Raw genomic sequence first — 15,002 nt, 5'->3', positions numbered from 1 at the left:
TCTCTCCCTTTCTCTCCCTCTCTTCCTCCTATTCTATCTGAAGATAAAGAGAAAAATACCCTTGGGTGAGGATTAAAAAAAAAATTGACAAATTAGCCGGCCAGTGTTGCTCATTGGATTGAGCTTCATCCCATGGACTGAAAGGTCCCAGTTCAATTCCTGGTTAGGGAACATGCCCTGGTTTTGGCTCGATCCCCACTGGGTGTGCAGGAGGCAGACAATCAATGTCTCTCTTTCACTTCGATGTTTCTCTCTCTCTCTCCCTTCCTCTTTCTCTCTCAAAAATCAATGACAACATATTTTTTTGGAAAACTGACAAATGAGTTAGTTTACCTGATTTACTTATGCAGACACATTTGTGTAATTAAAATTATGTATAAAATGTTTAATTTCACAGAAATGTTTTCTAGCCCTGGCCGGTTTGGCTCAGCGGTTAGAGCGTCGACCTGCGGTCCTGAGAGACCCGGGTTCGGTTTCCGCTAAGGGCGCGTACCTCGGTTGCAGTTTGTCCCCGGCCCTGGTCGGTTGTGCGGGTGGCAGCCACTCGATGTGTTCCTTTCGCATCGATGTTTCTCTCTCTCTCTCTGTTCCTCTCTCTCCCTCCCACTCTACCTGAACAGAAAATGGAAAAATGTCCTCCAGTAAGGATAAAAAAAAAAAAAAGAAATGTTTTCTATATATATTATAGTAATTTTAAATGCATACTGAATATGTCTAATAAATGCATGCATTCACCAGTCACTGAGAATAAACAAAGGCACATGGCTGGGACGTGGCTGAGCACACATGGAAAACAAACGTGGAAACTGAGCCTTCAGTAAGATAAGCCAGGTTTGCTAGACATGTGTTAAAACTGGTGCAGAAAATCACCACCAACAACAGAACCAATGACCATGAGAAATGTGGTGTGATCATGTGGTAATTACTCCCCAAACACTGTTTATGAGCGGTGACTCTTGGATTTAAATATGTAGACTACAGTTACAGATATGTAATATGTATTTATGTGGTGAAATTATAGGTCCCCCCCCCCCCCAACATATGGCCTACTCCTTAAAATTTGTTAAAAATAACAGTGAATTTGCCCTGGCTGGTTTGGCTCAGCAGTTAGAGCATCGGCTTGCGGTCCAGAGAGACCCGGGTTTGGTTCCCGCTAGGGCACATATCTCGGTTGAGGTTTGTCCCTGGCCCTGGTTGGGTCATGTGGGAGGCAGCACTCAGTGTTTCTCTCTCTCTCTCCCTCCCACTCTACTATCTGAACAAAAAATGAAAAAATGTCCTCAGGTGAGGATTAAAAAAATAAAAATAAAAAATAACAGTGAATTAATAACAAAAAATAACCTATTAATTTAATTATAAGCAAATCTTGGTTAAAAGCATTTTAAAATTAACAAGGTGCTCGTTTTTACATATGACAGATCAGAAATTTTGTCCATTAAATCTGAAGTCGGTTAAAATCATGATCTACAAAATCAAACCTGCAACTCATTGGTCCGTGGGCCGACACTCTAACCACTTAGCAACTGGTCAGGGTGAAGCTGCTTCTCTTTATTATTTAAAAAAAAAATTTTTTTCTTTATTGATTTTTTTAGAGAGAGAGGAAGGGAGAGGTAGAGAGAGAATGGAAACATTGATGAGAGAGAACATTGATTGGCCGCCTCCTGCATGCCCCCCACTGGGGATTTAGCCTACAACCTGGGCATGTGCCCTGACCAGGAATCGAACCGGTGACCTTTTGGTGCATGGTCGATGCTCATCCACTAAGCCACACGGGCTGGGCAAGCTGCTCCTCTTTATATGTTTAGTACTATATTTCCCAAATAGCAGTTATTCGTATACTATCTTTGTGAATTTTGTCATGTTTGTGTACCCTTGGATTGCAGGAGTTGGCCAATCAATGTTCTCTCTCATTGATGTTTCTCTCTCTCCCTCTCCCTGCCTCTTTCTAAAATCAATAAAGAAAAAAATAAATAAAAACAAAACAAAAAAACAAAGTGATTCAATAAAGCTACAAATTGCTGTTTCTAACAACTTTCTAAACAAGGTTAATCCTGAATCCTGATACTCATGCAACTATCAATTCTCCAAAAATCCTATTATTTTCCTCCCAGGTGAAAACATAAACCATGCCTACTATCTAGCACAAGTACTCCCCATACTACTCACCCCTGAGAAGCAACAAGAATACAGAAGCAGCTACTCTAGGAACACAGCTGTTCCTCAAGGGTCAAACATGAGAGATAAAAACAGGAATTCTCTGGAAAGTTGATACTGTGTCTAGCAAACCTGGCTTATCTTACTGGAGGCTTAGTGTCCACATGTGTACATATTTTTGCCTGATTTCAACAGAAAAGTATTTACTTAAGAACTGGGCATTTTTGTCTCTGTCTTCTAAGAACTGGACACGGGGAAAATCTTATTTTTAACTATCATGGACTCTATGCTTTAGTGTGTTTTGAGAACACGAAGACACTGTCATTACTGGCTCATTGAGCATCGTAACGTTCCTAGTTGAAAAAGATGCAAATATTGCATAAGGTATTAGTATTTAACCTTACAAACTCCTCAAAAAGAAAGGCAGAAAAGAGCACGGGAAAAAGAAGGGGCAAAAATACACAAAAGAGGTAAGGAGGCAGTAAAATTAATAACACTGATTAGTATGTGGAGGGAAAAAACGGGCATTCAAATAATTTGCCTTAAAATACATGTTGGGAATGCCAGGAATCCAAGTCTACATTTCAAAAAAATGTACTCCTGGAGAACACTACTTCTGGAGAACCAATTCACTCAGACATTATACTATGAGTACATGCTTCCTAGTAATTACACAGATGGAAAAACACCACACACCAGGCAAGCTCTATTCCAGAACATTTACTAGCTAATCTGGAACCACACACAGATTCCAGAATAAAAATAAAACTGCTTAAAGAGAAGCATGATATCTATGGTCACTAGAAAAAAGAAGTCTTTCACTAAGATATGCTTCTTATAAAGGAGTGTTTCCTAAAACTTGTTGGGGGATCAAATCAGAAAAATAAAGCTATCCATTATCCTTACCAATATCATTATTTCCAAAATTGAATTAGAATTATGTAAGATTAATGTTGCCAGCTTTATCTTAAATAGGGCAAGAATTCTGAGGAAAGGAACCCATTAATTCTTGAAGCCTCTGTGTATCTATAAATCTTCAGACCTGTAAGGGTGAACTGTGTGAAACTGCCAATATTCAATGGTTTTGAATGCACAAAAAGAGCAATTCATATGATTCCACCTAATTTAATGTCCAGTCCAATAAGTAATTCAGTCTCAGTAGGATCCTGAAAAGCTCACTGTAGCTAAATTTTTTTTTAATCCTCATCTGAGGATTTGTTTTACTGATTTTAGAGAGGAGAAATGGGAGAGAGGGAGAGGGAGAAAGGAGGAGGAAGGGGAAGGGAGAGAGAGGGGGAGAGAGAGAGAGAGAGATGTATGAGAGAAACACTGATCAACTGCCTCCCATACCCACCCCCACCAGAGACTGAACCTGAAATCTGGGTAGGTGCCCTGACCGGAAATCAAACGGCCAACCCTTTCAGGGTGTGTGTGTGTGTGTACACACAGGACGACGCTCCAACCAACTGAGCCACACTAGCCAGAGCTGTAGCTAAGTATTTTTTATTTTTTTATTTTATTTTTTTATCCTCACCCGAGGACATTTTTTTTCCATCTTTTGCACAGACAGAGTGGGAGGGAGAGAGAGGAAGAGAGAGAGAGGGAAACATCGACGTGAAAGGGACACATCGAGTGGCTGCCACCCGCACGACCAACCAGGGCCGGGGACAAACTGCAACCGAGGTACATGCCCCTAGCGGGAACCGAACCCGGGTCTCTCCGGACCGCAGGCGGACGCTCTAACCGCTGAGCCAAACCGGCCAGGGCTGTAGCTAAGTATTTAATGTCACTGAGTTGCACTTTCAAAGTGAAGACTTGACTTTACTGTTCCTGCTTTTCTGCATATAGAAAAAGAAATTATATTAGAAAAGTTTGCTCTTCCCTCAGTCATTTTAAATTCAGAAAGCATTTTCAACTAAAATAAAATGTGGATAGGGCTCTAGGCTAGACCACAAGGACTATCCTACCTTAAGGTTGTTAAATACTTAACATTTGCTACCAAGCAAAAGACTAATGCAATCATAACAGATATTAAATAAACAAAAAAATTTAGATTTGAAATAACTGCATGGAAAGAATTGAATACTGCTTGGAAAGAATTGATTTATTTACACTAGATAAATGTTTTCCTCCCACCAAGAGATTTTTTTTTTTTTTTATAAATTAAATTTCTGAAAGGAATTTCTGGACATTTTCAAAGTGATTGTAAGTGTCTTTTTTATACCTAATTTAACTTCAAAAGATGAAATGGCTTTCCTTTCCCTTAATTTACACTCCACCAGCAATAATGAGACACAATCATATAAAGTAAAAATCTACATTAAACTTATATTTTTTCTTTTTTTTTTTTTTTTTTTTATCCTTACTCGAGGATATTTTTCCATTTTTTTGTACAGATAGAGTGGGAGGGAGAGAGAGGAAGGGAGAGAGAGAGAGAAACATCGACGTGAAGGGACACATCGAGTGGCTGCCACCCGCACGACCAACCAGGGCCGGGGACAAACTGCAACCGAAGTACGTGCCCTTAGCGGGAACCGAACCCGGGTCTCTCCGGACCGCAGGCCGACGCTCTAACCGCTGAGCCAAACTGGCCAGGGCTAAACTTATATTTTTAAACAACTCTAGGAAAGTCATGATTCTGAACTAAAATTCTACCTAAAACATCTCTTCCACAAAATCTTTCCTGGTCACTCACTCCATGTACCGCCACTCCTCACCCCCAATTTGTTTCTTATTTTCTGTGATACTTTCTTTTTTAAAAAATACATTTTAAAAAACGTACATTTGATTTTTTTAGAGAAAGAAGAAGGGAGAGAGAGACAGAAACATTGGTTTAAGAGACACAACCTGGATCAGCTGCCTCCTGCATGCCCCCTACTGGGGATTGAGCCTGAAACCCAGGCATGTGCCCTGACCAGGAATAGAATTGGAACCCTGCTCAATCCACTGAGCCACACCAGCCAGGCTACCTCTGCTATCTTAAATAAATCAAGAATCACCAAAGCCATAAATTTTTAGGATCAGAACTTTGTACCTACCATGTTTTCTCTGACACCTAGCATTTGACAATCATTTACCATCTCAGCCCATGCACCTGTATGCAAAATCCTCATGTAATGATGATATAGGGATCAGCTTTAAATGAACACTAAAATTACAGGCTTTCATCTCCTCACAGAAGTCTTCCATTCTACATAAGAGTGTAATCTAAAAAGGCATATCACAGAAACTAATCATTTCAACCTTGGCTACCAGGGGTTCTTTTTGTGAGTGCTTTATTTATTTTTTTTAAATGTATGTTTTCACTGATTTTTAGAGAGAGGGGGGAAGGAAGAGGGAGAGTGAGAAACATCGATACGGAACTCAAGCCTCCCATAATGGATCAAACCCGAAACCTGGGCATGTGCCCTAACCAGAAGTCAAACCAGCCACCTTTTGGTACATGGGATGATAAGCCACACAGGCCAGGACTTTCTTGTGAGTAGTTAGAGTAAAAAGCAGAAATAGAAATTCAGATAGTCCACCCTGGCCGGTTTGGCTCAGCGTTTGGAGCATCGGTCTGCGGTCCAGAGAGACCCAGGTTCGGTTCCCGCTAAGGGCACATACCTCGGTTGCAGTTTGTCCAGGCCCTGATTGGGTCGTGTGAGTGGCAGCTACTTGATGTGTCCCTTTCACGTAGATGTTTCTCTCTCTCCTTCTCTTCCTCTCTCTCCCTCCCACTCTGTCTGAACAAAAAATGGAAAAATGTCCTTGGGTGAAGATAAAAAAAAGAAATTCGGATAGTTCTTATCAGTAATGATCAGAAATGTTCCATTCATGCTCCAACTGCTCCTTATAAACTTATAAACAGGGAGGTCATAAAGAATTTTCCAAAATCAGGTCCAAAGGGGTGGGGTTGGGGGATTTAGCTCAGGATGAGTATAAGAAATAAAAATGGGTTGGTTTGTAATTAGTTAGGTTAGAAACGGTTAAAGTCACCTCTTTTAGGGAAAAGAATTAGATATACAACAGATAAATTGGCTTCAGTATATATCACTGTCCAAGAGAACTTTCTGTGGTGATGAAAATGTTCTCTATCTGTACTGTCCAGTAGCCACACTGTAGCCAAAAGCCACACTGTGACCGTTGAACATTTAAAATGTGGCTAGTGTGACTGAGAAATGCAATTAACTTTATTTAATCTAAATTTAAATATTTAAAGCCAAATGTGACTAGTGGCTACCATAATGGACAATGCAGCTCTAGGTTCTCTAAGTCAGTGTTTTTCAACCAGAGGCAATTCCTCACACCCCCAGGGAAAAAGTGCTTCAACTGGAGAGGTTTTTGGTTGTCACACTGGAGGGAGAAGGTGCTACTGGCATTAGTGAGTAGAGGCCAGGAATGCAGCTAAACATTCTACAATGCACAGAATAGCCTTCCACAACTGAGAATTATCAAGCCCAAAAATGTCAGCAGTGCTAGTTTGGAAAACCCTGGTCTAAGTTTACTCAAGGTTGGAATTAAAGTAAATGCAAAACAAATTTGCAATACACCTTGTCTAAACATAATACCCAGGAAGAATGAGAGTTTCCAAGCAACAGAAAAAGGTCTGGGCTATTTTACAAATTTAAAGCAGCAGGTTTTTACTAAAAAGTATATTTAGGTGTGTTGAATAACTTAAGAACTTCAGCATCAGAGTAATTACTTCCTGTGGTATTTTAAAACTTGAATTAAATTACCACAAGTAAGCACTGTGAGACTATACTATAGGGCCTCATTCCTTATACATTGCACATACAGTATTGGGAGGCTGAGGCTCCTACTCTTCTAGTTTGAATTCCTGGCCCCTTCAGTTAACCTACCTGGTTTCTTGAAACATCATTAATTTCAGATACAAAAAGAAAACTGATACTATTGTGGGAAAAAGACAAGAAAATGTCATCGCAGGTCTGAACATCTACGTATTATCTAAAGAAAAAGCAAGAACACATAATTGTATTTGGACCAAAGGAAATGTACTGAGTAATTCTACTAAATGATGATAGCATACTACCTTTTAAAGTGAGAGTGATTACTTGAAATTTTAGAGGATGGGTATCAAATAACACTGTGGTGTCTGTATCCAGTATAAATTATGCAAGGATCAATTTAAATAGGATCATTCAGAACTACTCAGATAGTTCTCAAATTTATATTAGCAATGTAGAATTTAGTTTGAAATAGTCTATTATTCAAAGAAACAGGAATGGGCACGATTCAGTGTTTTAGGTTTAAACTATTTTCCAGAACATAAAATCCTCAATATTCATATTATAGCAATGCTTTTTCTTTTCTGCCCACTCAGCACCAAGAGAAATTGTTCATTACATGTAAGATCCTCTATTGCTTCAGGAAATTTAAAAATAAGACATAGTCTTAGTTCTGAAACACTTACATTCAGAATTTCCACACTGGCCTAAGGCAGAAACTTCCAACCTACACATTCTGAATTCCTAAAGGATCACTGCAATTGTTGTGAATGCTCCAGCCTTAATAACTTTGGAATTTCAGTAGCTCTTCAGATCTTCATTTGGGGAACATTAGATCTTTTATCATCAGTTAACATTTAGAGAGCAACCACTGTAATCTACTAATCAAATGTCAGAAAAGAAATAATTAAAGCAGTATTCCAACCCACTCTGTTTTGCAAATTTGCCCACAAAGAACTATTCTTGGAGGAAAGATCACCCCAGTTCTTTAGGTTTTTAACTGAAATGACTAAAGCCCATCCCATCTTCTCATGAAATTGGAAAGAAAACAACACTGAAGGGACATTTTTAGCATTATTTTGTATTCAACTATTGGTGTTACACACATAATCTAGACCAGGTCCTCTCATCTCTGCACCACTGACATTTTTAGCAGATAATTCTCTGGTATATGGGCTGTCTTGTGCAATGAAGGATGTTTAGCAGCATCTCTGGCCACCACCCACAAAGTGCCAGCAACTCCTCCCTACCCCCTTGTCAAGATAATAAATGTCTCCAGCCCTGACCAGTTTAGTTCAGTAGTTAGAGAGCCCAAGGACCAAAGAGTGGCAGGTTCAATTCCGGTCAAGGGCACGTATTGGTTGGGTCCCTGGCCCTGATTGGGGTCATGCAGGAGATAACCAGTTGACATCGATATTTTTCTCTCTCTCTCCCCACCCCTTCCCTCTCACTGTATCGGAAGATGAATGAAAAAATATCCTCGGGAGAGGATTAAAAAAATAAAATCTCCAAATGTCCCCTTGGAAACAAAACGGCCCAGTGGTTAAAAATCACTGATCAGACTAAAACTCAAAATACCCAAAGGTGGACATTGTACTAATCAAAAGCCTGGAAAGACTTTATTCCTAGCCAGAAAACCATGTAACATTCACCAGAAAGGCAGTAGAAAAAAAAACATAACTTTTTATTTTCTTGACTGCATTCTCCAAAATTTATGAGAAACAGCCTAAGCGTGGGCTATACCACTGTGGGCACATGTAGACATCTGGCTGAACTTGTACAATCACTCCCTTCAACCCTCCAGAGACAAGTCAACAAATCTACAGTAGCTGCTGCATTGACAAATGACAAAATGTGTTATTTCTACCAGTTCAAAATTAAAATAACGCAGTCCTAAAACACTAGCCTTGCTCCTGAATTCTACGTGTATGAAAAACTGGGTGTGAACAAGCAGACTCCCGAGAGTGAACAGGAAGAAAGACTTGAAAGGAGGACAGAATGTCAGGTTCTGAAGGTAAGTATCCGTGAAGAGATCCAAGCACTGGTCATTTATTTACAAACCCTATATCCGGGACAATTAGAATCCATTTCACATGCCAGTGTAGTCAGCCAAGTACATCACGCTACTGTTCCAAACAAGAGGAAACCAGAGGAAAGTGCTGCTACCAGTAGAGTTCGGATTGACTCGAGGGTCTTCCCCTAATCCGGAAAGGGGGAACCAGAAAGCTGTGGAGCAGCAGCAATAACCGAAACGAAATTGACAACCTCCTGAAGACCCACCCCTTCCTTGACCTCCGGGGTCTTAACCTGTGTTCACAAACTACAGCATCAGAACCACGTGGAGAACTTGTTAAAACACACAGCTCTCTGGATTTTATGCCAAGGACCTCAGGTGATTCCTAGGCGCGCTGAAGCTGGAAGAACACCTTCATAACTGGGAAACCACAGAAAACATACAGGTTTGCAGCTGGCTCCCAAACAACTGGGGCTTCTTTCCAGGCGCTCCTGGGGCCGCAAGTTGTTAGCTCTAGCATCCAAATGGGCGAGCTGAACTCAGGCAGGCCCCAAGGTCGACCCCGCATTGGGCTCCAGGGCGCTCCCGCCCCGGGGCAGAACCCGGCCGAGCCTCCCTCGGTCCACCGGGACCCGAGAGACTCCCGGCCCCGTGACGTAACCAGGCCCCTCGCGGCCAGGCCTCCTCAGGAGGAACTCGTTAACCCCCGGCCCCCTTCCCAGTCACAATGGCAGCTCGCGACAGGGAAACAGTCGCCCCGGCGCCGCCTCCCGCCCCTCGTACGAACCTTCTCCAGGGGCGCATCCATGGTGGAGGCGGCCGGCGGAGCCCGATGGAGGCTCGCGGTCCCAGGTGCTACTTCCGCCTCCCGTGCTCCGCCGCCGTTTCCACGCTGGCAGCGCTGACGTCCCCGCGCCGGCGACCGGCGGGGCGGAGACGAGGAGGAGCTGTCCCAGCCTCCGCTGGGTGGAGAATCTGCGGGGGTCGGAGAGGCCAGGCGCGGCGGGGCGGAGCCCCTAGGGGTGGGCGGGGCCTTCTGGGCTTCCGTACCCGGCCGTCACGTCGGCCAGCTCTAACATTCCCAAGTGGGAGAGGGGGGATGGATAGTGGAGCCGTTCCCAACTCTTTTCAAAAGCCTGTCGCAGGCGTCAGGGTAGAAATATATTATAAAAAGTTACCACTCATACAGAAAAATGCAGTAACTACTAGTCATGCACCTGTACCTCCAAGCCTATGCTTCCAAATTCTCCCCATCAACATCTCAGGAATGGAACAGTCCATACCACAGAAGGGCGGGGCGAGAAAGCACCCCTGCGCACGCGCAGGATTGACAGTTTCCTAGGTGCTCCGTGATTTACGGGTTTCAGGACTTGGGTTCCCAAGTGACGGCTGCTGTGCAAAGGCACTTGTCAGAACTGAGGTATTTGCCTAAGACCTTACTGTAGAATTCTAGACAGAAAAGACTTCGAGACAAGCGGCCCAGCCTCTTTCCTCATGGCAAGCCCCACTTAGCAATTGTCAGGTGATAATAATAATAGATCACCTGCTGTTTTCTCATTTCATAGTACAAATCCCCCCCTACGTTGTAGAGATGGTCTTTATTCTAAGGTGCCAACAGAGGTAGGACCCAGACCCAAACACCCTGACTACACACACTACCTCCATAACCGCCCCCACACCTGGTTTACAATCATGATGTGGTTTTAAGGAATGGCAGAGGCCATACATTTGCTTATTATATTCCTTTAAAAGAGTGGCCCTGGCCGGTTTGGCTGAGCGGTTAGAGCATCAGCCTGCGGTCCAGAGAGACCCAGGACCCGGGTTCGGTTCCCGCTAAGGGCAGGTACCTCGGTTGCAGTTTGTCCCCAGCCCTGGTTGGTCGTGTGGGTGGCGGACCCTGGATGTGTCCCTTTCACGTGGGTGTTTCTCTCTCTTCCTCTCCCTCCCACTCTATCTGAACAAAATATGGAAAAATGTCCTCGGGTAAAGATTAAAAAAAAAAGTGGGATTAATTGGTTCATTTAATGTTTACACAAATATTTACAGAATAAACTCAAAATGGATTAAATAGTTAAATGTAAGATTGGAAACCATAAAACTCCTAGAAGAAAATATAGGCAGTAAAATCTTGGACATTTCTCTTAGCAATGTTTTTTCTGATATATCTCCTCAGACAAGGGAAACAAAAAATAAACAAATGGGATGACATCAAACTAAAATATTTTGCACAGCAAAGGAAACTGTAACAAAATGAAAAGACAACCTACTAAATGGAAGAAAAGATTTACTGACAATACATCTAATAAGGGATTAATATCCAAGGTCTATAAAGAACTCATACAACTCAACACCAAAAAAATAAAATCCAATTAAAAATGAGCAGAGGATCTGAACAGACATTTCTCCAAAGACGATATACAAATAGCCAATAGGCATATGAAAAGATGCTCAACATTACCAATCTGAGAAATGCAAATTAAAACCAAACCACAATGAGATATCACCTCACACCTGTCAGAATGGCCGCCATCAACAAATCAGCAAACAACAAGGTTAATGAGTATGTGGAGAAAAGGGAACCCTTGTGCACTGTTGATGGAAAGATAGGTGCAGCCACTATGGAAAATAGTATGGAGGTTCCTCAAAAAATTAAAAATGGAACTGCCTTATGACCCAGTGATTCCACTTCTGGGTATATATATCTTAAGAATCCTGAAACACCAATCAGAAAGAATAAATGCACCTTTATGTTCATTGCAAGTGCTATTTACTATAATCAAGATTTGGGAGTAATTCAAATGCCCACCAATAGAGGAAAGGATGAAAAAGTTGTGGTATATGTATATGATGGACTATTACTCTGCCATAAAAACACAACGAAGTCTTAACATTTTGATAGCACAGATGGACCTAGAGAGTATTATGGTAACTGAAATAAGTCAATTAGAGAAAGACAAATACCCTATGATTTCACTTATGTGTGAAATCTAAAGAACAACCAAAAACGCAAACAAACAAAATAGAAACAGACTCATAGATACAGAGAACAGACTTATGGTTGCTAGAGGGGCGGGGGTTGGGTGTCTGGGTGAAAAAGGTGAAAGATTAAGAAGTACAAATTGGCCCTGACCTGTGTGGTTCAGTGGTTAGAACATCCACCCGTAAAACAATAGGTCTTAGGTTCGATTCTTGGTCAGGGGCACATACCTGGGTTGCGGGTTTGAACCCCAGCCCTGGTTGGGGAGAATGTGGGATGCAACTAATTGTTTTTTGTTTTTTTTTTATCCTCACCCGAGGACATTTTTCGATATTTTGTTCAGATAGAGTGAGAGGGAGAGAGAGAGAGAGAAACATCGACGTGAAAGCGACACATCGAGTGGTTGCCACCCACACGACCCAACCAGGGCCGGGGACAAACTGGGATGCAACTAATTGATGTGTCTCTCTCACATCAATGTTTCTCTCTCACTCTCCCTCCACCCCCATCCTCCCTTCCACTCTCTCTAAAAATTAAGGGAAAAAATATCCTCAGGTGAGGATTAACAACAACAAAAAAGTACAAATTGGTAGTTACAAAATATTCATGGAGATGTAAAGCACAGCATGGAGAATATACAATAATATTGTAATAACTATGTATGGTGTCATGTGGGTACTGGAAACATGGCGGGGGGATACTTTGTAAAGTATATGATTGTCAAACCACTATGCTGGGCACCTGAAACTAATACAAAATAATATTGAATGTAAAATATAATTGAAAAATAAAATGTAAATTAAATAATAATTACACAAATATTTATTTATTGCTATCTTGGACAGTTTGATCTAGAAACACAAAAATAAGACAAGATTTTGCCCTTAAGAAAACACTGTTTAGGGCAGAGGTTTTTATTTGGAACCCAGAGGGAGGTCTATGAAACTATACCCCAAATTTTCTGTGTGAGCTATGGAAAGGGTTCATAGTTGTTTTTTTTTTAAATATGTTTTTATTGATTTCAGAAAAAGGAAGGGAGAGGAAGAGACAGACAGAAACACCAATGATCAGCTACCTCCGCACGTCCCATATTGGTGATCAAGCCTGCAACCCTGGCATGTGCCCTAACCAGGAATCGAACCAAAGACCTCGTGGTGTAGGGGATGCACTCAACCAACTGAGCCACACATGCAGGGTGAAAATGTTCATAGCTTTCACTTTACACTCAAGTATCTCTCTCTCTCTCTCTCTCTCTCTCTCTCTCTCTCTCTCTCTCTCTCACACACACACACACACACACACACACGGCAAAAGACGTTAAAACCATTTGGCTTGTAGATAGCCATGTGAGCTGATAAATTAGAATGCAACATTCCATTGTCAGTACAGAAATGAGAAAAATATTGTAGGAAGCCAGAACATGAAACCATTCATTGTGGGGACATTTGGCTTATATAAAGACCTTTCTTGATTAACAGGCAAAAAGCAAATCAAGTAAAGGAAGTTTGTGGTTATTTATTTTATGAACCCTTTGGGTTCATTTACATGATTTTAGTTGTGTTCTGAATAATATTCACATAACCATATAGTAGATGTTGGTTTTTAGTCTTGAGCTTTTAGAATCAACCAAATGATATGTGTGGAAGATGTATTTATTACTCACCATGGCAATGTAAAAGTAATAAATTACCAAAAAATGGTATGAAAGAGGCAAGGTGAATAGGATTGTAAGTGGAATCACTAATATCCTCAACTTCATTCCAGGGAGTAAGTAGATACTCTCTAAGGGGCTAAATCAAGATTCAAAGTTTTACATATAATATTTTTAAATATATAAAGAAAACTTCTAGAAGAAATAAAAGTGATAAAAATCAGGAGTTGGAAAGGATAGGGGAGGTGGTGCAAATTGCAAGAAACTCCTTATTTTTATAATAAGGAGTCAATAGATTCTTTCTAAATTAAGACACAGATATAAGGGCATTTTTTTTTTACAAAGTAGTAAACAATTTTACCTCCCAAGTCTAGCTATCTAGTGTCTAGGGTGCAGTAGGGGTTCAGTGAGTAATTATTGAGTGCATTGATTTAACACATATTTTTGGAGAGTCCACTATATACCAGGCAGTATTCTAGGAATCGGGGATACAATGATTAGGAGATTAAGTTTCTGACAAATTGATGGTTGTCATATGGTTGGGGTTGGGTGAGCAAGGGGTATGGAGGGAGCAGGGTAAAAAAGAAAAAGGTATTAAGATGTACAAATGGCCAGTTAAAAAAATAGTCACCAGGATGTAAAATACAGCATAGGAAATATAGTCAATAATATGTACTGTAGTAACTATGTATGGTGTCAGTTGGGTACTAGACTTATTGGGGTGATCATATCTTAAGTTATATAAATGTTTAATCTCTATGTTGTACACCTGAAACTAATATAATATCATATGTCAACTGTAATTGACAAATTTTTAAAAAGAGATTAAGTATCTGTGTTTGTGGATCTTACATACTATTGGAATGGATACATAACAAATAGCTATATAATACAATATTCATTAATTGTAGGTACCATAAGGAAAATAGAGCAGGATAAAAGAATAGACATTAAATTATGAATGAATCCATCCCTCAGGCTGCAAATATGAACTCTTTATTCTGAAATATTGAAAGTTTTTGTTCAGTGATAAGTAGCTGGAACCAGAAGAAAATTAAGCTAAACCAACCACTACCATCAACAATTTATTATTAAGTAATTATTATTATTATTAAGAAGGCATTCCCGTTGACTTTTCTCTTACTCAGAGGACCGTTCTTTGACGTTTGAGCAGTTCTGGTAATTCACAGACCTTACCATCATTTAATTATCATGGGAGCAGAGTTGGGCAGTCTTGGAATATCTGAAGCAGATGTGTGAAGATTGTTACAGTCTAATGAAAACAAAAAAAATTTTTTACTAACAGTTTAAACTAAAATTTATGTTTAAGATTCTTTCTTCCCCTAAGTAAAATTTTAGAGGTTATTGAATATATTAGGGACATTGTAAAAAGGTGAAATAGCCCTGGCCAGTTTAGCTCAGCGGTTGGAGCATCGGCCTGCGGCCCAGAGAGTCCTGGGTTCGGTTCCTGCTAGGGGC

General features: G+C 40.8%; 1 protein-coding gene across 3 annotated transcripts in view; it reads right to left on the bottom strand.

Annotated features, from left to right (window-relative positions):
- The window catches only part of PDXDC1 (pyridoxal dependent decarboxylase domain containing 1), a 63,635-nt gene extending 53,825 nt beyond the window's left edge, over positions 1 to 9,810 (bottom strand). The window contains exon 1 of one of the 3 annotated variants that reach the window (XM_036279513.1): positions 9,683 to 9,810. In XM_036279513.1, the coding sequence (XP_036135406.1) occupies positions 9,683 to 9,703 (21 nt within the window). In that variant the 5' untranslated portion in view covers positions 9,704 to 9,810. The remainder of the gene's footprint in view (positions 1 to 9,682) is intronic. The other 2 variants (XM_036279512.1, XM_036279514.1) reach the window with 2 other exon arrangements.
- Positions 9,811 to 15,002: the final 5,192 nt, after the last annotated feature.

This window comes from Molossus molossus, unplaced genomic scaffold (genome assembly GCF_014108415.1).
Source record: "Molossus molossus isolate mMolMol1 unplaced genomic scaffold, mMolMol1.p scaffold_m16_p_3, whole genome shotgun sequence".
Lineage (NCBI taxonomy): Eukaryota > Metazoa > Chordata > Mammalia > Chiroptera > Molossidae > Molossus > Molossus molossus.
The sequence above is the reverse complement of the archived record's forward strand: the minus strand, read 5'-3'. Positions and strand labels throughout refer to the sequence as shown.